The sequence below is a fragment of the Corticium candelabrum genome, chromosome 8 (assembly GCF_963422355.1).
Source record: "Corticium candelabrum chromosome 8, ooCorCand1.1, whole genome shotgun sequence".
In the NCBI taxonomy this organism is placed as follows: Eukaryota; Metazoa; Porifera; class Homoscleromorpha; order Homosclerophorida; family Plakinidae; genus Corticium; species Corticium candelabrum.
The window spans coordinates 7,114,758-7,140,379 of NC_085092.1; the positions used below are offsets into that span (position 1 = coordinate 7,114,758).

At 41.3% G+C, this 25,622-nt stretch overlaps 2 protein-coding genes and 1 long non-coding RNA gene across 7 annotated transcripts; all 3 read left to right on the forward strand.

The window, feature by feature from the left end:
* The first annotated feature begins 454 nt into the window (after nt 1–454).
* LOC134183661 (uncharacterized) lies at nt 455–2,554 on the forward strand. The gene is made up of 5 exons (XR_009970530.1): nt 455–918; nt 1,294–1,452; nt 1,626–1,826; nt 1,887–2,020; nt 2,150–2,554. It is a non-coding gene; the product is annotated as an uncharacterized LOC134183661 (long non-coding RNA).
* A 255-nt stretch (nt 2,555–2,809) lies between these two features.
* LOC134183552 (ankyrin repeat domain-containing protein 17-like) lies at nt 2,810–17,793 on the forward strand. Of its 3 annotated transcripts, none has more exons than XM_062651130.1 (11): nt 2,810–2,941; nt 3,251–3,373; nt 4,015–4,113; nt 6,216–6,314; nt 7,200–7,313; nt 9,020–9,130; nt 9,195–9,270; nt 14,673–14,740; nt 15,452–15,980; nt 16,216–16,538; nt 17,041–17,793. In XM_062651130.1, exons 1-11 carry the CDS (start codon nt 2,825–2,827, stop codon nt 17,518–17,520), a joined length of 2,139 nt encoding a protein of 712 aa, XP_062507114.1. In that variant the 5' UTR covers nt 2,810–2,824; the 3' UTR covers nt 17,521–17,793. The 3 variants fall into 3 exon arrangements, with proteins under 3 accessions (XP_062507114.1, XP_062507116.1, XP_062507115.1); XM_062651132.1 differs by having other exon boundaries at nt 16,863–17,178; XM_062651131.1 differs by having other exon boundaries at nt 16,872–17,178.
* Nucleotides 17,794–18,654: 861 nt separating this feature from the next.
* Nucleotides 18,655–25,298, forward strand: LOC134183434 (uncharacterized). Of its 3 annotated transcripts, XR_009970505.1 has the most exons (3): nt 18,756–19,518; nt 19,593–19,666; nt 25,066–25,298. XR_009970505.1 is itself a non-coding variant. In XM_062650967.1 (2 exons), the coding sequence occupies exon 1, from the start codon at nt 18,718–18,720 to the stop codon at nt 19,294–19,296; it is 579 nt and encodes a 192-aa protein (XP_062506951.1). In that variant the 5' UTR covers nt 18,655–18,717; the 3' UTR covers nt 19,297–19,666; nt 25,066–25,298. The 3 variants fall into 3 exon arrangements, 2 of the variants coding, with proteins under 2 accessions (XP_062506951.1, XP_062506952.1); XM_062650967.1 differs by having other exon boundaries at nt 18,655–19,666; XM_062650968.1 differs by lacking the exon at nt 25,066–25,298 and adding an exon at nt 20,461–20,681 and having other exon boundaries at nt 18,655–19,666.
* The last annotated feature ends 324 nt before the right edge of the window (nt 25,299–25,622 follow it).

The following is a 25,622-nucleotide window of genomic DNA, read 5'->3' on the forward strand; positions in this document are numbered from 1 at the left end:
TTAGAATAAATGAAATAGAGTTTGGAATGGCACTGGAGTATTCTTGGTGTTATAAACCGAGTAGCATGTTGACCAGTTGCATGCCGTGTCTATATGCTCATTTGCATGGTCAAATACATTATGTCCAGTACTTTCAGTTATTATATATATAAAGTGCCATGACGCGTAGTGATTGTATATAAACTATTTACTTGTGCTGATCGACATTGTATTAGCTGTTTCAGCTTAATATCTTAATGCACTGCCAGTGATTTCATTTTCAATCATACAGTCTTGTCTATGTGACAAGCGGCTAGTGATCTGGCTGATTGTTAATATTCAATCTGCTGGCTGTTCAATATCAAGTGCGCGTTATTTGGTGGCTTGTCATATATTACCATTACTGCTTACAGAAAGTCGATCGTCCATCTCATCTGTTGTGGTTTTTCATTTTGTGATTTTACAATTTTTACTGATGTCATCAAATGAGTAGAGGGTGATACGTCTATACAGTTAAAATACCATAGTGAGTACTGTGACTTAATTTAGATGGAAGATTTTGTCACTGCTGGAATTCTGACATAATTGTTAGTATTTTAGTAAAGGTTTTGTAGAAAAGATCTGGAATAGAATGTTTGCATACATTTGTGATGTTATCCTTGCAATAGATGTATCAGTATGTATTTTGTGGTCGTTGTGTAGTAACGTTGTAGCTGTTATGCAGTCAGTATTTTAGATCAGTTTCTTCATCGCTGTGTATTTGCAAGTGCTATTGATCGTCTGGATCCCGTTGTTAAGGCTGATTATGAAGTTGCTGTGAAATAGAAGTTGCCAATAATGCGAGGGAACATTGACATGCTTGGTGAAGAAAATGCAGGCAAGACGACATTGGGAGATGCTTTTCTAGATCAGCCATTTATAGAGAAGAGGGAAAGTACGGTAGGAGCAAACGTGTGTGCACGTGTGTGTTTGTGTGTGTGTGTGTGTGTGTGTGTGTGTGTGTGTGTGTGTGTGTGTGTGTGTGTGTGTGTGTGTGTGTGTGTGTGTGTGTGTGCATGTGCACGTATGTCCGTGTGTGTATGCGTGCGTGCGTGCGTGTGTGTGTGTGTGTGTGTGTGTGTGTGTGTGTGTGTGTGTGTGTGTGTGTGTGTGTTGTGTGTGTTTGTGTGTGTGTGTGTGTGTGTGTGTGTGTGTGTGTGTGTTTGTGTGTGTGTGTGTGTGTGTGTGTGTGTGTGTGTGTGTGTGTGTGTGTTGTGTTTATGTTTATGTGTACAAAGATTTTGAAGTGTGTTTGTTTGTTTGTCTTTTCTTTAGGCTCTTGCTGAGCAGGGACGGTTTATGTTGGTTCGCTGCAGATGGCTCAGATGTTTTCTGTTGCCTCGTTGTTGATTGATCCTATTATCGCACATTTCACGGATTTCAAGTTCTGATCTGTAAAGAGAGGCTGCCATTGTCCAACAAGTTTACTGAAAGGTGAACAACACACACACACACACACACACACACACACACACACACACACACACACACACACACACACACACACACACACACACACACACACACACACACACACACACGCACGCACACACACATCTAAGTAAGACTGCTTCTATTTTGTCTATGATTGTCATTCTTTTGTTTAGGTGTGGCCATTTAGATGGTGACAGCAAAGAGATTTCTCCCGTTTTCCTTCAATTTCTTGAAGTCATGTGGCAGGTCCAGTGCCAATTTCCATGTACTTTCCAGTTTAATGAGACGCTTTCCATTCATCTCCACGAGCATGCCAGATCATGTCAGTTTGGAACATTTCTTGGCAACTGCGAACGAGAACGAAAAGAGCTAGAGTAAGTAAAGTGAATTAGTGTGGAGTAAGTAGAGCCTTGCATTATGACAGGTTTGTGTAGATTTAGTAGTCAAGCGTATTCATTGTGGGATTTGTATGGGAGCATGCGAGTCAGTATTTGAATCTCACGTATCGGCCAATGACGAAATACACTGAAATGATGCTTCATCCAGACACTAGCCCACAGAGAATAAAGTGAGTGCAGCTGTGTGTGTGTGTGTGTGTGTGTGTGTGTGTGTGTGTGTGTGTGTGTGTGTGTGTGTGTGTGTGTGTGTGTGTGTGTGTGTGTGTGTGTATGTGTTGTATGTCAAGATGTCTTGTTAGGATTTGGAGAGGAATGTACAATCATCTTGATCACACTGTGCTGCCTCAGCAATCAACACAATCTTGTCTTGCAAGCATCATAAGAGAAACAGAGAATTGACGGAACCTAGAACATGTTAATACGTACAACACAGACAGAATCATGGTATAAATAGAATAATAAATCAACAGACAAGCAGACAGAAACAGAAGTGTATTGCAAGACAAGAGTAACAAAATAATAAATTTTAGTAAGCAAATGTACCTCATGTGTTGTAACATAAGAATGACACACATTGATGCTTCTTGACAACAAATAATGACTCGTGTGCATTATGGATACAAAATAATTGAAATAAATGTTTATTGAATGTTGATGTCAAATATTAATTAAATAGCTGACCACTCAATGAACATTGAAAATAATCAAAATTTTATTTCTATTTATGTCAATGTAATTTATTTATTTGTGCAAATAATACACACACATGTTACAATTCATTTTCTCTATTATTTATTTCATTCTAGCAGGAGAGTGATACCAATGCAAAAACTTTATGGTTATGAGAATAGAATGTCCTATTTAGTAAGTTGATGCCCATTAATTAATAAACGGACTAAGTGAATTAATTTACTTAAATTTATTTGCGCATGCGCGTATATTAGTGGACGAAGGTTTTACGCAGTGTTCACAATATGGATAGAAGGGCTTCCAGCAGAGCTCTTTTTTATGCCGTGTATGCAAACAATGTAAATAAAGCATCGGCGGCTCTCAAGAAAGGAGCAGATGTAAACGTAGTGGGAGAAGTGAAGGTAAGAATTGATTGATGTGTAAATTTACAGATCTAGTTTGTAGACTAGAGAGATTGGGTTGGACGTTGGTAAATGAGGAAATGTATGAGAAAGTGACGATCATTTACGATGTTGAGGTGGCGTTGGTTGGAAGTGCCGCCTCATTTTCTCTCTACCGGTATTAGTGAATGAATCGTTTCGTCTCATGCGCTCCTACGTCGTTGCTTTGCTGTCGTTGTCGTTCTAATATGGCCACGCCCTTTACACATGTCACGTGACCTACCCTGGACAAACTTCGTTGACTAAAGTAGCCAATTGTGTATTTCGTAGAGATGGTATCGCCGTGTGTATGGCATTCCATCAGCGTTGCAAGTAGCATGTGCTAATTCATTGATTGAGATGGTAGACTTGCTGCTACAACATCAAGCAAACATAAACTATCATGAGAAAAGGGTAAGAGTGCAAATTTTAATGCAGTTTGTTGTGTTTAAATAAATGAGTTTAGTTAGTAATGGTAATGGCATCTCTTTCCTGTGGTTAAAATGAATAGAAATATTAATGGATGCTCATTGTATTTGTGCCTGTCTGATTGAACAGTTGAATGTATATGCTAGAGAAAGGTGCTAACAGTCACAGTTAGAATGAATAGATAGTTTTGATATTTTGTTGAAATTAGAAAATATTGTGAGAGTGGGTTGTTAGTGAGTTATTTTTAAATGAAAAGATGAGATTTGTTGTTTAGTAAAGTTGATATGATTAATGATGTAGTTTGCATGGCAATCTGTTTGCCCACCTGCTCACTAGTGTTGCCCACCACACTTAATTGACAGATTTGTGATTGTGGACAGTTAGACTATCTACTCACATGGTTGCTGGTCTGTTTGTTTGCATGTTGTGATGTCAAATGTTTAGTGTAATGAGGTTACATTGTATTGTGAGGAATCGTGTTTGGTTAAATTGAATGAAGGACAGAGGTGAGTTGTATGTGAGGTTGATGTGCTATTTTTATAGTCAGTTGGTGTTGATACTTGTAGATGCATGTATTCATAATGTACTCACTGATAATAACATGTGATGTCTCTTATCAATGGTAGGAAGGATGTACAGCTCTACATTATGCTTGTTGGAATGGTCATTTGTCTGTTGTGGAGAAATTATTGTCAGCAGGTTGTAAGAAAGAAGCAAGGAATAATGTGAGTGTGTTTGCTTGTGACAGTATTTGTGTTTTTATTTTGTGAATTGTACGGCTGGTATAATTGTTACTTGGTCTATTAGTTGATGTAATTGAGTGAAGTGTGCAAGTTTGATTAGAAAGAACAATAAGGCCAATGCATGTAGGTTACAACAAAACAATTAAGCAACGAGAGAGAATATTGGTGAAAGTGTTGTAACAGTAAGAATTAACTGGAGAGAATAGAAGAGAGACAAGTGTTAGTGGATGAGTGAGAGAGAAAAAGAAAAATATTTGAAATTTCCAGTAGTAATATTGTGGAGCCCAACACACATTAGTAGTCACAAGTCATTCACATTCATATTTGCATACCAATTGAGTGTTTGGTAGAGACACTTATTGTACTAAATTAACTTTTACAGTAAAAGTCATTGTAATATTGACTTTACAACTTTGAGGTGGAGAGGTCCTTATTTACAAGTGTAGTGAACTGGATAACACATTAAAATAGAGTCATAGATATCAAGTTATGACTCGTTTGGGGTTCTTTGTAGGAAGGGCTTAGATAACCTAATAAACGTAAATAGAAAATTAATGAAGCAAAGCTATAGATGTGTTGCTGGCCCTTCAACTTCACACTTGCAAACACCTCCTTTCCGGATGCCTGTGTGAGATAGATAGATAATCATAGTACAGTGATGGCAGACAAAACAGTAGGAGTGCGTGCATGTCAATGCAAAACGACAACACAAATCCCTGATGCCTACAGCGGGAACTCAACTGTACAGTGTATTGTCCAAATTTGGTGTCTTGGTGAGCTCCCATTAGGGTTAAGGTCAGCATATAACATCACCTACATCAATTACAATAACTACAGTAAATAAGCTGTGTTCTACTCGTTTCAGAGGTAGGAGCGTATGTGCATGTAATTGTGTGTGTGTGTGTGTGTGTGTGTGTGTGTGTGTGTGTGTGTGTGTGTGTGTGTGTGTGTGTGTGTGTGTGTGTGTGTGTGTGTGTGTGTGTGTGTGTGTGTGTGTGTGTGTGTGTGTGTGTGTGTGTGTGTGTGTGTGTGTGTGTGTGTGTGTGTGTGTGTTAATTTGCTGTAGCTATAGATCTCATAGGTCTCCTGTAGCTGCATGGGAAGTAATAGATTGCATATGACGTATGTTCGTCATGGGCAGCGGTATCCCATGGGACTTTTGCTTGGTTTCTTGAAGAATGATGAATTCGTTTGTTTTGGATTCTTTTGTAAGAAATTAACGGACCCCTACAACTATTACTCAACCTTTACTCTGCGCTTCTCAGTTCCACAACAGTTTAACCTTATTAACTTTATTGCTATGGATACCACATCTCAGCCTTTCTGTCATAATGCGTTGGATTGTTATGTCACCTATTGTTGGTGTCCCAAGGGACCACTGATTGGCTCAAGAAATTCCCAAGAGTGATTCAAGCTGACAAGCTAGTGACAAGCTAGTGTTATGTTACCTATTTTCTGTGTTCCAAAACGACTACTGATTGGCTTTGAGCATGACACACCCTTACAAACATACAGGTGTACAAACATACAGGTGTACAAACATAGATAATGACTTAAGGACAGACTGGGAAGTCAATTTAGCCTTTTTAGAGTAAGCTTCTCCTGAATCAGTCCACCACTTATATTGTGGTGTCCTTCTTTTATGCTGGTAGCTAATTATAGTCTACTGTAACAGTATTTGCATTGCATGGGCACCTGTATTTGTTTGTTTGTTTGTTTGTTTGTTGATGCTGAACAGGAGGGTGGGATGAAGTTCTATGGAAAATGCTTACTGTATTGAAAGCAAGTTTGACAAAAACTGGTTTAGTGATGACTTGATTTTACTAGATTTACTTTAGATGAATATTAAATTACACATAGAAAATGTTGTATGTGGCTACCAATTTGAGTGTTTGCTTGTGTAACAGTTAAAGGATTAGAGTATTGAGGTTACATTGTGGAATTGTGTTTTGTTAAGGACAGAGGTGAGTTGTATGTGAGGTTGATGTGCTACTTTTATAGTCAGTTGGTGTTGATACTTGTAGATGCATGTATTCATAATGTACTCACTGATAATAACATGTGATGTCTCTTATCAATGGTAGGGTGGATGGACAGCTCTTCATTTTGCTTGTGGTTGTGGTTCTTTGTCTATTGTGGAGAAATTATTGTCAGCAGGATGTCAGAAGGATGTCAAGGACAATGTGAGTGTATTTGTATGCAATAGTATTTGTGTGTATTTTGCGAATTGAGAAATGATGTGAATGAGTGTCAGAAGTCTTTACCTAAAAGTCTAACATGCAGTCATCACTCTTAATTTTGCTGTCAGTCATCTAATTTCCACAAGAATTCCTTCCAAGCCGAGTCGAGCCATTCCCTTGTTCACACAGCGTTCAGAAAAGCAAACCATGCAGCTCACTTAGTGGGTGTGTCTGTTGCTAAGCTATGGACGATCACATGTGTGTTTGAAACACTTGGTCTACCTTTTCTTGATCATGGATCGGCTACAATCTGCCTGCAAATTTCTGGATAGCATTACAACAGTCAAAGGGGAGAGGGTCTGGTTATGTGAGACTACAGTTCAGCTTGGTTACTGTTCACACAGTGAAGGGGAGCCAAGGTGAGCCAAACTGTGCTGGTATTGCTGTTTGAGGAGGGCCATTTCAACACGGCTTAGATTGCCTCATGTTCACACTACCTTTCAGAGCTAGCCAACCCATGCTGACTTGTATTTGCCCAGTTACAAGTGCTCGTGTGAATGGGCTATAAGGACTAGTGTGTTTATGTGATGAACCTGTTGTGCATGCTGATTCAAGTAGACTTTCTTTAAGGAATATCTGTGTACTTTAATGTACATGTCAGTATCATCAGTAACCCTAACTGAAACCACCTTCAAACACTAATAATTATTAGATGCATGAGCAAACACTTTAATTTGTGTGTCGTGTTGTCAAGAAAGATTAAGTGATGACAAAGTTGCAATGGCAATGTGCCAGAATTTGACATGCACGTGTGTTGTGAGCAGCTTACTTACTATAATCTCTTGTTGTTTACTGTTTTTTGTATCTCATTTCATCTGCTTGTTTTAGGATGGATCAACACTTTTACATCTTTGCTGCTCGTGGTATTTCTGTCATGATTTTCATCTGTCAATTGTCAAGTTGTTGATATCATCAGGAGCTGATGTGTCAACAGTGAACAATGTAAGTGTACATTTGTTGTGTTTGTTTACAGTATATCTTGCTAATGTTGACTATGTAGCTCACATTTGATGAAGCTTAATCTATAAATGGTGACAGCAGTGATTGTGAACTCTGCCTAATAATTAAAGATATTCTGAAATGTTGCAAGAAGAACAAACAGATAAATAAAGACAGACCCATTCCATCTGGGCCACACCGTTTGCATTTATCCATCTGGGTGTTCTGTCTGCGCAGTTTGAGCTCTACACTGTTTTCTGGCAATTCGTGAAGGCACTCTTGGTGAGCCATTGTTTCGACGTGCTGATGGTGCCTGCTTAACTCACAGATCGTTTACCACTTGTCTGCGTTTACTGTTACATGCAGCGGGCATCGGCATCGAGGAGGCACTCTACACGGGTCATAGCTTCCGCATCGGTGCAGCAACAACTACTGCAGCTGCGGGTATGCCCCTTGGTTGATCCAGACATTGGGTTGCTGGTCTAGCGACTGCTACCGATGCTACGTCCGCACCTCAGCGGATACAGTCAGGGGAGTCCCTTTGTAACCGTCAGCCACGTCTGCCCATGGGACTCTAGCTTGGTGTCTGCTTACTTTGAGTTGCATTTGGGTGTGGCAGGCTGAACTCTGGAGGGAATGTGGGGGTACGGTTACGTAAGCGAGTTCAGCCTTACCGTCTGGGTGGGCTCTACTTGGATTTGAAGCCTGGTGCCTTAGGCGGTTCAAGAAATCCTGTGCTCCGGGTGGTTTAGAACTAGCACTCCAGTTTGGATGTGTTTTGTGTCCAATAATCCAGACGGTGTTTTCTGTGATGTTATTGATGATGATGATCGTATGGTTCAATGTAGTTCGGCGCTCTGAACGGTGTACAGCATTCGAGTTTGACAGTACCGTATCCCCTACTGTGAACCCCTCCCAATACGACCCAAATTACGTTGCAACGCTTGAAAGCATGGTGTTCTTGTGGGCATCGGGTTAAGCATGATAAAAGATGACAGATGTGAGCAGTCATTAACTCGAGACACGCATGCTCTAGGGTTACAGTAATATCTCTGTGGACGATGGACGGAGCAAGGGACGGATGGACAATTGGAATGCAGCACATATGCTCATTGTCATTGCTGGTGTTAACTAGTTAGTTATAAGAAACATTATTAGATAAGGACATTGAGGGACATTGTTTGTATTGTAGTAGAGTGGTATTGTAAATTATAATGGTGAAGTGATGATTTTGTTATTTGGTGGTGTGACTGCATGAAGGTGGGACTGTATTTAGTGAAATCATACATTGATAATGATTTTGTGTGAAGTCATGATTATGATGTTGGAATTCATGGAGAGTAATGAATTATTATCCTCATTGGTCAGTCACACGACAGCATATGACATGGCTACGTGTTGATTGTGAATGATGACTGAAACAGCAGTGAACGTCAGTTTGCTTAATGAATGTGTGAGCAGTACTAGAATGAGTTTCTCTACAACTGTGTGGCACAACAGCTAAAGAGATGTTTAGTCAACTGCATGACATTTGTCTTATTCATATTGTCTTTCTAACATTCACTTTTATCACACACTTGCTATGCTGATTGTGCATTGTGTATGTACTGGATAATAAGCTGGTTAACTATTTATTGATTATATGTACTTTGTTTTGTGTGATATTGTTATGTTTTATTGCACTAATAATACTGTCTATTATTGGACAGGAAGGACAAACACCATTACAAGCTGCAGAAAAGAGGTTGGACTCAGATGGTAGTTCAAGTAAAGAAAATCGTTCTTGTATTATTTCTTATTTGAAAGAATTGAATGAGAATGTATGAGCTGATTGTCACACAGTATAGGTTGTTTGTATTGATTAGTGGTTGTGTGTGATGTTAGAGTTCTGTTGCAGCTGGAAATTCAGCATCAAACATCACAGATAGTACAACTGCAGTTGCTGACAACGATCATCCAAGTATGTGAGACAATAGAAACATTTGATGATGTCATACAATAGACATTAACATCACTTGTAATACACTACTATGTTGTAAGCAACATGCCCGCTAGTTGCGATACCTCGTAGACACTAGACAGTGTGGGCTTCAATGGAGCAAAGTTACAGGCTGTGAGGGATTTGTGAACAATGGGTTAACCAGAGTTGTCATGTCATACGCTGAGCTTCGACAAGTGGTGTGAACCTAAGAGGTCACTCAGGGTGATGTTGGAGGATTAAAGCCCGTTAGAACCACCATGTAGTCAAGCCCAAGAGGTCAGTCAAGCTGGCGTTGGAGACTGTCACACCCGCTTGAGCCCAAGAGGTCAGTGGAGTTGACGTTGGAGGCTCAACACACCATCACAGAATTTATTTCATTTAATGACGTACATGAGACAACTGGCTTGCACCGAAGTTGTTAGTCGCGTTGACGTTGCAACCTGAGTGGAGATACACTCGTACGTAATGTTGGGGCAAGACTGACCTGAACAAGGCCCCTCCCCCAAATGGCACGCTACCCCAAGAGAGCCAGGAGACTGCGTGTGTACCAGGGCGCTGGGGTACAACTTGAGACCATCAAATTCAACAGATATGACCCGTCTGCATGTGCAAATAGTGGTAGATCTGATGCTCTAGGACAGGCCATGTAATTTTTAAAGCCTTTACTGCACAGACTGAATGGTGTGTCTGTCTAAAAAATAAGTCGATGCCCAAGCAGAACGGGTTCGTTTTAGAAGCTTTGATGTGCAGCCGATACCCGTTGTCATGGGTTGTGAGATGAGGGCGTAATAGCTTTCGGTCTTTGTCACAATTGCTGGGGCTCGGAGCCGTAAATTCCGGGCACCGAAGAAAGCCGAAGAAGGCCACGGTAAAGGCGGCCTAGTACATCTGATGGTTGTCGGTTGATAGGTCAAGATGTTCTCGCAGCACCGATTTTATTTGACTCATGATCTTGATAGTGATTGGAAGGCAAGGAGTGGGAGGTATATGTCTAATAACGACAGTATAGTTAATGTTTGCCGCCGTAAAAAACAAGCGACGGACGAGTGCCATGAGATTGGGGCAGTGGAATGGGCTGTGTTGCCATAAGTCGATTACGCTCTGATTGTCACAGTGGAATAAAACTCGCTTGCCAGACCAATGCTTGTCCCACGTCAAACAGACTAGGACAAAACCAAAACGCTACGACGTCACTTGCCAAAACCGTGTGAACCGGATGCATCTGTGTTGTGCTTCATGTCTGCGGCGGCAGAGAGATGGACATCCGACATCATTGCGACTTTATTTCAGGATGGGAGAAATCGGTGCCACCATTAGAAATCCTTCCTAGTTTTCGCTGTTAATCTAGACATGATGATGACTCAATCGAACGGAGGTTGTCAGGTCAATGAGTCTTTGTAGAAAAATTTGGCCGGCTGGAATGACCTTGCATGCGAAACTAAGCTTACCGATTATGGATGTAAGTCACACTTGGTCGCCTTATGGCATGATAGCCATTGTGGAATTTCATCCATCAGATCCCTCAGATTTTCAGGAGGTAACCTTGCAACCAGCGCCTCTGAGTCAAGTTCAATGCCTAGGAAAGTTATGGTTGTAGTCGGGCCTGTTTCTTTGCTCGGCTTCATCAGTATGCCCAGCTGATGGGCTTTGTCCTTCACCTGTGTCATGGATGCACGGCAAGTGGAGTTGTCAGGTTTGACAAAGAAGAAATCGTTGAAGTAGTGTAGAACACGATTAATGTGGCACTCGTTTACTAGGATCCATTCAAACACGTCCGCTACTTGATTAAATAGTGGTAGTGATGAGCGTAGACCGAAGGGCAAGCACTTGTCGACGTAGTATTGGCCGTCCCAATAAACTGCCAGTAGGTCCCAATCCTCTTGGCGGAGTAAGCGCAAACGAAAGGCATGTTTAAAGTCCATCTTCGCCATGCAGCAACTCTGACCAGTCTGTTTCACGAAGGCAATGGCATCGTCAATTGTCTTGTACCACAGGTGGTACTCCTCCAGGTTAATGCCGTTGTTAATACTAAGTCCGCGAGGAGAGGTGCATGATCAGTCTCTAGCTATCGTTTTTCTTTGGAACATCACCTACGCCAGAGCACTGAAGAGTTGGCAGAGGGGTAAGGCCAGTCATGTGACTGCATTTGCTTTCTAAATCGAGTCCTTCCAGAGCTCGAGAAATTGGTCCAACTAGTTGTCGTCGTTAGATCCAAAAATTTTAGGTCGTCAAACCTTTTAGTCTAGGACGTCATGTTGATATCAATAATGGTGTTTAGTGGTATACTGCCATTTTGGAGCGCGTGTGAGGAGAGGACTGGGTACGAGTCTAGTACAAACATACAGCGCAGTATTCCGTACTTCACAATGGCATGCAACCAAGCGTATCCAACACATTACCGCTGAGCCAATGGATACGACGTGTTACACTAGACAGAGCTAAGACATCTTGGCAATAGTGATAGCTAATTGAATTAGTGAGTAAACGCATACCACCTCTCTTTGTCAAAAGAAGGCGGGGTTTCAATCAGACTTCCACATATCACATTGCGGAAGTTGTCCATTTTCTTGCTACTAAAATCATATCTACCCTATTTTGATCTACAAGATTTACCATTGCCTCTGCTTCCTCACTTGCTCCCTGGTCATAAACTTCATGCCCGTACTCTGTCGGAATCCTGAGATGGTTCTTGCACTTCCCGTTTCATTATCCAGGATATGACCAGTTTGTCAACATGTCTTGTTGGCGTAATAATTTACTACACATACATGTCATGGTACGACAAATTTCCCAATGCGAGCGTCAACCGGCACATGTTTCAGTACAGTACAGCTATCCGCCTGCATACTGAGAAAGCCATTACAAACTGGCCTTGGTCTGCTATAGTTGTCCTAGACTATAACGCTAGTTGTAGGCTGTAATATTTAACTCGTCAAATGATGACTGGATGAGCTATTTTTCGAGCCCTACCTTGCTAAACAATAACCTTGTGCTCGAGTGCGGACTTTAGGTTGGAAGATAAACTAAACTAAGGTGCACCAGTGTAGCCAAGATTGAAACTATGATGTAGTGACCAAAGCATTGATTCAATGGACGTACGATCATGGTGATTGTGTTAGTGACATTGCAAAAGCTCAGGCTGAAGTGGATGGAGTGTCTGGTTTATGCTTGTTTATTGGTGCCCTTGCAGGAGCACGTGGCCTCAAGGTGATCGTCGTGGCAGATGAAACATTCATGTCGGTATTTGCACAGGCTAGGTGAGGCTTGGTTCTTGCATCTACCGGCATTGAAGAGACGGCAGATTTTGGTTTTGCCCGAAGAGGGATTGAAGATGTTACCGGAAGATGTGGTTGCTTGCCTGGGGGACGAAAGGACTGGTCGGTGTGTGCACAGTCTGTTGCCACGTGACCTGGTTGGCTGCATTTATAGCAGGTGATCGAGGTTGCTGCATGACCTGTGAAGCACTGAGGCCACATGTGATGGTCGATCGTGTCCCATGTTACGCTCGTGGTCCTGCTGGCAAAATAGCGAAAGGCTCTATCGTATTTCAGCCAGGCTGAGGTTTGGTATTGCGAGCTAGCTTGTGCGACCATAGACTGGTAGCCGATAAGTTTGTAACCTTGCGCCAGATCCGCTAGTAAGACTGTAGCCGTGTATGCAGACCAAGCCTGAAGCCACGAGTTAATGTTGCAGACATGCCTGCGCTTTGCACCGGATACCGAGGCTTTCATTGCCATGGGGACCCCACTATGTTAGTCGTTACTTTAGTAAGTATGGTGTCAAAGTCAACATATTCACCTGCTAGTATCTTCCTCTTTGTCCTCCTAGATAGCATCCAGGATGCCGGTTGATTGCTAGATTCGGCTGCCGTCCATGCGTGGCCGACAGATGTGCGAGGGCTGGAACAACGTGATTTTGATCTTGTGCAGGAACGGTGACTGGTCGATCTAAGCCATCGTTTGTGTTGTGATCGAGACCTTGAGGATAAGCGAGAGCTTCGGCTGCGGTCGTTGTTCCGGTTCCCACAATTGCGACTTCGCATTCGGGTATGGCCCTCCCTTGTGGTGTAGCAGGAAGAGCCTGACCTGGATCTTGAACGGGTGAGCATGGGACGAATAGCTTGAGACATGGCAGCTACTGATGCTTGTACTGCTGACTGGATCACAGTCTCTAGTGATGTGCTGTAGATTTGAGTGGCCATGGTAGGCGTGTTTCCGTCGTCACTTCTGTGGATAAAGCTGCTGTTGGCTCTGTAGTTATTGTAGTGGCTCTGTCAGTAGGAAAGAGAGCAGCAGACAGTCGCTTGATCCGTTCCAGTCTGGAGCCATTGGAGACAAGGTGATATTGCTCTAGGAGCAATTGAATTGACACGTCTGAAAGCAAAGCAATTTCTTGAGGAAGAGTGAGGGATGATGCTCGTCGGGTTGAATGACTAGTGCCCTTACTCATATCAAGAAAACTACCAGCTAGACAATGCTAACCGAATGATGCTAATCGAACAATGCAACGTTCTCACAGCCATTTGTATTAATACATAGTTTAACCGCTAGCTATTGACATTACAAAGGTTTGGCTAATGTCTGTAATCTTCTACTCCTGACGTTAACCTACGTTTACTATGTAAACTAACCAATGACGTCATACAATAGACATTATTTACGAGGGTCATTTCAAAATTCGAGACTCTCATTGATAAACTGTTTGTATTATTAGCAACAACACTGCTACTTACACATTTATATACTAGAGTTCTTCATTACATGTCAACTGAAATTTTTATCTCATATTGTTTATTAGTAATCACGTAATTAGCCGTCAAAGTTCACTCACTTTGTTGTCACAGAAGATAGGACAAGGCAGGAAATTAAGCATGGGCGTTCCAATTTTTTTACAAATCACAGTCTTGGAGATCAAGCACTAACTCTAACCCTAAAGCCTGGTTCACAATATTGATGCTGACGCGGATGTTGACGCTGGACTAGAAATGAATCCTATTGCAGCATTAGCATCAGCGTCAACATCAAAGGATGCTGCCTGCGTCAAGGTGTCTTTGATGTTGACACTCAGCTGAATTCATGTCAGCGTCAATGTTGTGAACAAGCCTTAACTCTAACCCTAACTGTAACTCTAACTCTAACTCTAATCCTAACTCTAATCCTAACTCTATGATATCTTAACCATAAGCTAAATTTTCTGGAAGCTGCACTCGATATTTTGGGAAATTTTGCGTGGCCATGCTTAATTTCCATGAAGCAGTTTTTCTGAAACATTGTAAGATAGTCGTTTACAATAAATATTTTAGTATTACTTAGTATGTAGAAATGTAGTTATTGAAAGTAAATTTACTTAATCCTCCATTTATTTTTGCTTTGTTTTTAAAGGTTGTACAAGCTCCACAGCAGTAGCAGCTGCTGGTCATTCCTCCACACCAGTGACGGGAAGAATGAGGGTCAGCTGATTAATTAAGTATCAGTGGTTTTAGTTTGATTTCTGTAGGGATTTTTCTTTTCTGTAGCTAGTTGTCTAGTGTGTGTTTAAACTAAGTTATGGTTTGCATACTAAAGGCAGTCAAGACTACTACTTATCAATTAGAATATATAGTATACATTACCAGAAGAATAAGCATCCAATAGAACTGTTTTGGCTAGTGGGTGTTCACTGGGCTGTAGCTAACTTCTAGCACGCAGGACGACACACACACATTGGGATAGTGTAATGGTCTCTGAACAGAAAGATATACTACGGTACTTGTGGTTAGGAAGAAAGAATGATTTGGGTTGATGAGGTTTATTTGGAATCGAGATGAGACCATACGCGTATGAGCACTTTGAGAAAGTGCAAAGACATAAGACAAAGTACGGTATTGATCTCAACGTTCATTAAGTTGGACCAAATTTCTTTCTCAGTTTTTCTGTACAGCCTTGCATGGACAGACTGCTAGTAGTTTATCTAAATACAGGAGGAGGCATGAGAGATAGCAGTGCAGCTATGAGTTTTTATCAATGCATTTTAACATTCTAAAATAGTCTGCATTTATCATGATCGTGTGGGTGTGCCATGTTTGTAATATAATGGGATATCTTACAGTGTAACTTACTGGCTAGTATATTGTGTGCTGTACTCATCTTGTTATTGTAAGAATTTCTTTTGATTTGTACAGACCACTACACCCATACTACGATCTCCAACAGAAGCGGTGAGAACGGTAGATCAGCAGTTGGTACAACAGCAGATTCAACAGATAAAGCAACTGACACAAGACGGTTTAGCAAGAGATAAGCAAATTGATGATTTGAGACGACAAAATGATGATTTGAGACAGCAAATCACACATCTACAGATGGCACTGAGAGACGAGCAACTGCTGAAAGAAGATGCGGTTGGTGAAGAGAGAAGGGAGAAAGAAGATCTACGACGACGATTACAACGAGAGCGAGAAGACAAACGCAGCGTTCAGAAGGATCTTGATGAAGCTCGACAACAAATTGAGCAAATGAGCGTCGATCAGGAAAATCTTGTGCGATTACTAAATGAAGAGCAAATAGGAAAGGCTAACGTTGTAGAGCTGCTTTCAGATGCCGATGCTGCAATTGAACGATACAAGCAAGAACGAGAAAACCAAGTTTTCAATATTCCTTCATGTGACATTCAATTGACTGACACAGAACTAGGACGTGGATCCTATGGAGGTGAGATGCACATCTTATTAGGCCAGACTCATAGAATTTACACGACACAACTGGCTATTAGTCTAAGGCCGGCTTGTGCTGGCTTAACGATAAATGCTGGGACAGGTCAGCACACGGCTCAGCATGACTTGAACTGCATTTACTGGACATTTGCACATAGAGCTGACCTGCATGTGTTTTCCTGTGTAGGGTTGCTTGTATAAACTAGAAATTAAGAAATTGTATTGTGATTTAGCTGTTTGTATTGGATATTGGTGTGGCTGTCCTGTTGCTGTCAAGCGTTTGTATGATGATTTGGCTGATGTTGAACGATACATTCAACTTGTGAAACAAGAAGCGTCTGTAGCATGGAAGATACATCATCCAAACGTTGCTGCTGTTTGTGGTGTCACTCTGGAGAAAGAAGTCAAGAAGGCGTGGATTATCATGGAATTACATAGCGGCTCCATTTCTAGTGTGATCGATGCATGTCAACGAGGTGCTGTACCTCTCACTGTACGAGAAAAAGTTGACATGGCACATGATTCTTTGTGTGGATTGGATCACATTCACTCGATGGTAAGAACAGTAAATGAAAAATGAGGTTGAACCATGTGGTGATGCCATCTCAATCACTTGTAAATTATCAAAATTGTAAGTAGAGTTGAGGTGATTATACAAATGCCAGATTAGCAAAGACAGACGGACAGACAGACATACAGACAGACAGAAAGACAGATTATTTGAGCTTAATATGTTAGCCTATTATAATATTTATCGACAAGGAGAAGACAGAGACAAACATGCTGGTAATCAAACAAGTGGGGAGGAAGGCAAGCTTTAAGGCTGACAGTTACATGGAATGATGAATAAATCAGTTAGTTATCACACAATTATATATAGATTGTTTAGTCGATGAGCATCATAAGTGAAGAATAGGACCGTAAACAACCTAATTTATACAGAGTTGTCACTTATGGAAGGATCAACACAGACTTACAAGTAACTCTTCAGACAACTACGATATCAATGTAGATATTTTGTTCTTTTCTTGATTGTTTCTGGTCTTATGTTGTCATAGCAACCCACAGAGATTCTCCATGGTGACATCTGTCCAAGGAACATCCTGGTAACTGCAACGATGAGAGCCAAACTGGGTGATCTAGGAGCCGCTCGTTTTCAAGATGCTTCACTATCAGCCGGCCTTCTCAGTCCAGAATACACAGCACCGGAGAGATTTGACGCTCCAGCTCTACCGAAAAGCAAGGAGACGGATATGTATAGTACGGGAGTGACCCTATGTGAGCTGTTCACTGCTGTTACTCCAGACCGTCAAAAAAGAATGGATCAAGTCTTACTCATCCGTCAGCTGGACGTCCGTTCCTTATGTAAACACTTGATGAGAGATAATCCTGCCACACGACCAACAGCAGCCGAAGCTCGCAATATTATTAGTCCTATTCGTGGGAAAGACGAGTATAAAGCGTGTCCTCCTAAACGAATGGTAAAGGGCAAGATGGATGGAGTGGCCGATGTCACTCTTGTTCAGCCCATTTGGTGATGTGGACATGTCACTGAACCACGTGGTTGTATTTTTACTTGATATCATTTCTATGTTCTTACACATTATGATAACATTACGTAGCAATAGCAATAAGCTATGTTTGCACTCTGTATTCTTAGATTGACCAGACAAGTTTGAAGTAGCGTTTTTCAGTGTTTGAACTTTGATATTGTTATTGGCAGGTTTGATGTGTACACTCTTGTCACGTGTTATGATAATAGGGTTTAGTATTTGTACATTTCCTGTTGTTAATAAATTTTCTGTTGACATGTCCAACTGTTTGCATCTTGTCGTTCTACCCTATCATGTGAAGGTCCACTCCAGTAGTATTACTAAATTTAGTTGTACAGCAAAGTCCCGTTGAAGAAGACAATGTACAGTGGTGGGGATTACATGACAGCAACCTGTAAAGAGTGTTTGGTTAACTTAACTTAATTAAGCAACAGTTTCAGTCATTAATTTTTCTAACATTGTTGTTGTAACACTACAAACGTGTTCCTATTGTTTTATGATAATCTATTTGCAATGGCAAGTCCAGTCTGTCCACATGTACACTCAAGACAATATAATCTACAAGCAATAAATCAAAACAAGTCAATATAATTCATTAGCATGTCAACTTCTCAGGTAAAGCCTCATCTACCTCATCAGCCTATTAAATGAGCATCAACCTACATTCTATCCTCATTACGAAAAAGATTCTGCATCAGCAGTCTCTATATCTATAGCTAACTAGAGTGTGAGAGTTACTTGAGTGATTCTAATGTGGCTGCAATTGTCTACATATTATTTAGGACATTTAGTTAATTAATTATAATTAAAGAGCTTCAGACTGTAGCAGGCATATGGAATGTAAATATTTAATATTTTCGGTCAACGAGTGGTCTGTATTTCGTTTGCTGCATCAAATCACCGAAAATGATTGAAAGCAAGACAGACAGACAGAGAAAACGCCATGAACAGGTTGGCGAGCGTGGGCGCGACTCGCGTGCCCATGGCGACGCTCAAGCGTTGTCGGTAGATCTTGCCGTGGAAGGCGAACACGTTGTCGGCATGTCGGCAAGTATGTGGTGTAGGAAGACCTCTGCGATGCGGGCGAGAGCCGGGTCGTCGCCGTAGTGTCGTCGTAGCATGTCGACGCATGCTCGAATGCCCTCGTCCTGGGGTATGTTCGTGTAGAGCGACGTGACGTCGATGGTGACCAGTGTGGCGTCGCGTTCGATTCGTGTGACGAAGTCACCCGAGTCCCGTATGTACCTGTTCTGTTCGAGTCCTCTGTGGGCCCGAGCTTCCGGATACTATCGGTCGATAGGCCACCGGGTTCTTGTGTACTTTGCTCAGAAAGTAGAGCTGTTGTGTTCTGACGCGGCTCGGCGTCTTGATCAGGTGCCGGAGCGTGTCGCGGTCAAGGAGACCGTGCTCGTTATGATCGAGATGGATCGATTAATTCGACTCGTTATGGCCGGTGTCGGGTTGTTGTCGAGTCGTTCGTACGTGCGGGCGTCGTCCACGTGCCCGAGGCCTTTTTCGACGTATACGGACGACGATCATCGATCCCTTGTCCGCCTTCTTCATGACGATGTCGGTGCGTTTGCTCAGTCGCTCGAGGGCGGCGCGTTCGGACGCATCCAGATTCTGGAAGATCTTGTTTCTCGGCCTAGACTCGGCCAGAGCTCGTCTCGTTCGCGTTATGTACGCCTCGAGGGCGGCGTTTTTCGTGGTCGGCGGCTGCCATTCGAGACCGTTCTGAACGGCGGTGTGGGTAGTCGGTAGGCGTGTTCGTTCGTGACGTCGTCCGGAGCAAATTTTTTTTTTGGGTCCACTTCACACACACATCCCGGATATATAGCCCGGATAAGTTTAACTTGCACGTGCACGGTAGACCATTCTCACGTGCACGCATGGCTCACGATCATGATTTAGTAGTTCGAAATGTGTTGTTATGCTAACAGATCGTGGGAATTGCGCTTTCTCTGCGAGCAGTTACCACACTGAGTAAGCAACAGTGGCAGTGAAAGGAGAGCCCCAATACGGGGAATGTTGGTTGCTACAAACCGTTTTCTTTGCAGAAATCGACTTTCTCGAGAAACTGTTGACTCCAGAAAAGCTTTACGTGATGCAGTTATTATACAAGACGGCAGAGGTTTGTACATTTTGCTAATTAGTTGATAGTAGTTGATGAACTAATTATTAATTTATTAGAATAAAGTATTTAGTAACATTATAGCACAGTTTATGTATTTATGGTAGTATTTTTAACCTTAAATATGATTTAATAAATAGTAATTTATAATTTATAAGTGTATATACAGTAGTGACCAAAGTATTTGCTGGGCAAGAAATTTCAAGGGTTTTTCAGTATGTCTGTATTTGGGTGGAAGCACAAAATACTAATAAAGCGACTTCTTGGTCAATGTTTGTCATGCAATGGCAAAATCGAGACTACTTGGTATAGAATTGAGTCTAAATCAGTTGGTTGTTGCAATTTAAGATTATAGTTACAACCTAGTTAAAAGCCGATTAAGTTTACATTACAACTTATCAAAGCATATTCAATGCAAACAATATTACAACCTTTGAAAACAAACTAACTTATCCATTTGTGATCACATCAGCACCTATTTCCATTCTGTAGGCCAGAATATGATGAAAATCAACAAAAAACCTACCCGGCAAATACTTTTGTCCACTACTGTATATACTAGTAACTATTGCAGAAGAACCTGTTTATTAATCATGTACTCTGCTGTTACCGCAATTAATTTGTTTGCATAAGAAATGTATGGCAAACAGACAGAATTACAGGAAGTTGTTGATCTGGACAGTCTGTTGCCACAGAACACAGTTTTTCATTAGCCTAAAATACGTAGAATCAATCCATGATCCATTTTAACAATAAAATTAAAACACACACAATGAAGATGCCTATTTTTCTAGTGGGTGCACAGTTTGCTGGACTTAAAACAGGAATGACTTGTTCTGAACACTCATTCTGAACACTCTAACTACAATCTGTTCCTCTCTTTATATCAAGGAATATGAACATAGACAGTTTACTCAACTCAAAAAATCTTGTATCCTTGTACAGTTTAGATGGCATTAGGGGTATTTGTTTTCAAACTTATTGTCAGATTGTGGTTTCTCTTTGCTCTCTGGTGGATTCGTTTGGGGATAATGTTTCTGTTGAATATGTTGGTTGTGGCTTTGGCTTTCATGAACAAACTTGGACGTCCTGCTGATGCTGGACGGGTAGAAAAGGACTTGAAGTGTCGTCTAGCTACAGCAGTAGGTTGCACTCGAATCTTTTTCTTTTGTTTTCTGACTCCCACCTCTTTACCAAACATATGTAGAGCAGAAAGCAGTCGCTGCTGTGTACCAGGTGAATGGATTCCTTTGCCTCGTAGTTTCCAATAATTGAAACAAAACCTTTCTACTGCAACTATGAAGCTGTCTGTGACATGACTTTCATGCAGCCCTTCCTTGATATCTGTAGTGACCTGTAGTACTCTTTCAATGACGTCCCTTGACTTTTCATAGCTTCCTGTGTTAATTGGTTGTGCTTGATCTCTTTGAAATGTATTGCTAAAATCAATGTTGTCGTCAGCTACAGTTGCCACTTTAGTTGTATCACAGGAACAAGGGGCAATTTTTTCAAAGGAACGTTTGATATCTTCATCAGACCAATTCACACTGATTGAAAGAGACTTTAGATGTTCTTCTTCTGCTCTTTGGTGGACACTACTGTAAAAGGAAATGGGTTGGCAGTGTTGTCCTAATGCCACTGCTGCAAAAAGCTGACGGCCTTGAGGCGAATACGTTGGGATAGTATTGACACTGCTTTTGCGATACTTCATTGCTGCTGCAAATTGGTGTTTGCAAGGTTGAGTTTGCATTCCGATGGGACAGGTGCACTCACCCAGTTGTAAGTCTACTATCCACGTTCTATTCTTGTCTGACTGACTCACAACAGTATAAACGTCTGGGTCATCTGTTGCGACAATGTCGTCAGATGGAATGGTGTGTGCTTTCATTCCTGTCACAGTAAATCTTGTAGAGACAAAATGATCTAATCTGTTTGTGGCAACAGATATTAAACGTCGCTGGTAATACAGTTCGAGAGTCTGTGTGAGAAGATTGAACATTTGTACCGCATTCCAAGCTTTATTCCTTTGGAAAAGGATGTCTTTTATGATGCGTATGCTAGCCTCTGAATAATTGTTAGTATAGTTGCCTCGTGTGGGAAAGTTCTTTCGGAAACACACAGCCCATTCTTTCCTTCGTTGCCAATAATCACCTAGTCTCTTTTTGAATGTCTGAAAAGGGCTTTTGTCTACTTCACGTTTGATTTCAGTCAATGCTTGCTCACTTGGGGCATAAACAAGTCGTTTTGTTAGTGTCATACAGGTAATTCTGTCTGTGCCACAGATACCAGAATTTGAGCTCCAAAGCCATCTCCATGTACTTTGTAAAAAATGAAAGACACATAGGTGTAATTCCGCTTGAGGCCATGTACTCTTTAGAGCAATCCGTTCGCTTGCACAGTCATCTGTCAATAGTGTTAGTGGTCCAAGATTTGGGCCTCTTCCAAAAAATGCACACTTGGGCAGTATGTGGCACAGTGCTGTAAACCCTGCTGACAAGGTAACAGCATCTTCACTGGATGTCATAACTGCAGCAAGTGGTAGAGCTCCTACTGATGTGCCGCAGCTAAGTATGAACACAGCTGTGTTCAAGTTATCAAGACTGGCTGTTGAGTCACAAAAGACTAGCTCTGCACTTTGTGTGACCATTTCATGGACTCTGGCCATGAGAGGAGTGACTAGAGCTAAAAGGAAGGGCATGGCATCAGTCTTTCTGGTCTTTGGTTTAGGTTCATCCGTATTCATTGCAGCTGCTTCTTCATAAGGTTGAAGAAATACTCGCCCACCCTCTTTCTCATGTTCCTTGTTGTATCGTTGTACTTCTTCGAGCAGTCGCTCAAACATAGCCTCTCCATTTTCTGGTCCAATGTTGTCTGATCGCCATTTTCTAAATAGGCGTTGAACGTCTTGTACATTTGGGTTTATGGCTCTGTCTGCAAGAGTGCTCTCAACTTCTCGTGGATCACTCTTCAGTTGGAGCTGGGTCAAGTATTCATGTCTTGCAGAGGCAGCACAACTGCCAGACTCAAAGAGACTAATGTACGCTTTTTTCACAGCTTCTGTGACTGGTCTAAAGCTGAGCGCATGGCCACTGTGGATCGGGTGGTTATGCGTGTACTTCAGATTGATAAGGCAAGGATATTCAGGGTGGTCTGAGATTTTAGATGCCTCAGGTGGGTATACCCTAACTATTAAACTGCTAGGACACATTGACTTTTTGTCTCGTGTGGAACAATGTATGGTGGTTTTCTTTAGTTTACACTTGCTTTCTGTGGACATTTGTGACAGAGTTTTCTGTTTCCTGTAATGATGACAATGACGAACAGTTTTAAAAAGGAGCCGTCGTCCTTTTGCTTTGAAACCAGTAGTGATTCGATAGGTGGTTTTTGAAACCTCTTCAAAATGTTTAATCCACTGGACAGCTGCAGTTTCACAATTGGCACTTGTCCATGCTTCTAAAGTAAAGTTGCTTGTTTCAGCTCCTAGGAAGCTTTCCGATTCATGCTGACAATAGGAGTCAACAAAATAGTTATACTGCTGAGGGAGCAAGGGTATAATACTGGTAGGGAGGCCTGAATCAGATTTGCATTTGTGTTTGGCATCAAGTGAGTGCTCTAGATTGGCTTCACTGGTAGTTTGAAATTGTTGAAATGTGTCTGTGCTTAAAGTGCATCTCTTCACATAAACTGACTGTTGTTCTACGGCAGGCATGGAGGTTTCACTGACATTGTCAGCTTCTGTACTCTGTGAATGACTCTCATTAGAAGTGCACCAGGTTACATTAGACGAGAAAGGATTCCTCTTGGCAGCTGAAACGGCCTTAGCGAGAGTGAAGTTTTTTCTACCAACTTTGTTTGCTTTGTCAAGCGTATAGCAGGAAGGCTGATCAGTAGTTGCTTTGCATGGTGAAGCTGCTGAAGAGTTGCATTTTTCTCCTGAAACTTTGGTCTTTAATGTTTTACTCAAACTTAAGCAAAGCTTCCGGCGTTCAGGTTGCTTGAGATGGTGGCTTTGGATTTCCTGAGACTGCAAGTTTTCATCAGCTAGTATGGACTTATCTATGATATTTGAAATTTTAATTTGATCAGAAAGCAGCCATACTGCCAAGGTATTCCTTAGGTAGTGAGCATAATGGCTTGGTTGAAGGTAAAGTTTGAGTTTTGCTTTGTCACAATAGAAGGACAGCTGTGGTGAACAGATGTATGCCCACAGATTCTCTGGAGAAAATGCTGCAACTGCCACAAAAACAAAGGCAATAACCCCACAAAGAGAAGAACATGTTTGTATTGGGAAATTTTTGCAATGCCGTGAGCATGCATGTTTTCCATCTTTGTCAAATGTCGGCCTATGCATAGGAATCAAATCATGAATATCCACTCTTTCACCTAAGGCAGTGCTTAGATAGTCCAGTGTTTGTATTAGTTCTACCAACAAGTTGCTAGGAACTGGGTATCCCAATGGGTCACCATAGAAGGAAGCTTTTGAATTCAAATCTAAAGCAACCACTGTCCAATGATTCCCACTCATCAATGTATTTGATGCAACAGAAGATCCAGTTATGGCATCAATTTGTACGTTGACAATCAGGAATATAAGTCTAATCTTCTTTCTGCTGTTCAGAGCTAATGCTATGGATGTGTTCAACGTGAATTTGCAAACTTCAGATAGCACAAGGCAAAGACAATCTTGTGACGAGCGATTGAGAAGCGATGCCATACCTTCAAGCAGTGTATCAGGCAACCATCTGTCACATGCCAGTCTAGACATTTGGTAGCTAGTCACGTCACCAAATGCCACAGCAGAGGCTGGCTTGTGTGACAGAATTTGTTGAAATTGCTGTACCTTGCTCAAGTTCAAGAGTTCAAGATTCAAAGTGTCAGGAATGTGACAGACCTCGTTGAACCACTTGTCTTCTTGAATAACCTGTGGGAGGACAATACTTAGACAGGAGTATGGACATTTAATTAATGAACAAACTCATTCAACTCAAAGTATTGTGTTACTTTACTGCAGCTAAGTGGCAGAGTATTAATAATCAACATTTGTAGTTGTGAATTCAGTTAACATGACTAGTGGTGAGCTAATATAATTTGTGGTATTCTGGACAGGAACAAATCCCCATGCATATTGGTTAATATCTACACTGTCTAAACAAAATAGTGTAGGCACACTTTAAAAGAAGCATGCTTTAGCTATAGGTACTTAGCAAGGATATGTGGTACATGTGATTACAAGTAACTAGGTCATGTAATGTACAGCCTCATAATTAAATGGGGCATGAAATGCTAACTAAAATCATCTAGTCACTTAGACAGAACACTACGTTGCATAGAAACTTCAAAGAGATTCACAAATTTATCTGAAGAATGAGATACTTAATATTTTTGCATTGTGTGTATAGGATGTGTGAAGAATATTGGAAGGTGGATCCGGGATTGACATGTCAAAGTACTCTCTAGCAAAATCTAGTGACTGCTGTGACATTTCTTACCAGATTTTTGATGTTTGTTTACCAGTTTACAATGCTTTATACGCATAACTCAATCTTAACCAGTTATAGTCATTACCAGTTGGATATAACAGTGTACGCTCTAGATGTTGAAGAAAGTAACATGATAATGTTTTGTGCTTGTATATACGTAGTTCCATTTGTGGTCAGTTTGAGCATAGTATACTATAAGATACTGTGAAAAAGAGGAAATTGTGGAGGGAATCATGCAGGTTTTGTGCAATTGAAGCACATCGTTATTCCACATATATCACACAAATTAATTTTGCACTATAATAGCGCTGTTCCCTGAAATTGGACAGTGTTTTCCTCACAACTATTTCTTCTTTAATATATATATATATATATATATATATATATATATATATATATACTGAGCACTCATGACATTCTGTAGCATATCGGTATAGTACTGAGTTGCAAATAAAATAACAACCTGTGTTGTATTT

Bases quoted from the DNA above. Each gene is read 5' to 3' on its own strand.
- LOC134183552 (XM_062651130.1), top strand. From the start codon at position 2,825: ATGGATAGAAGGGCTTCCAGCAGAGCTCTTTTTTATGCCGTGTATGCA. The intron at 9,131-9,194 runs GTATGAGCTGAT...GTGTGATGTTAG, and splicing joins TGAAAGAATTGAATGAGAAT to AGTTCTGTTGCAGCTGGAAA. The intron at 9,271-14,672 runs GTATGTGAGACA...TTGTTTTTAAAG, and splicing joins TGCTGACAACGATCATCCAA to GTTGTACAAGCTCCACAGCA.
- LOC134183434 (XM_062650967.1), top strand. From the start codon at position 18,718: ATGGTGACCAGTGTGGCGTCGCGTTCGATTCGTGTGACGAAGTCACCC.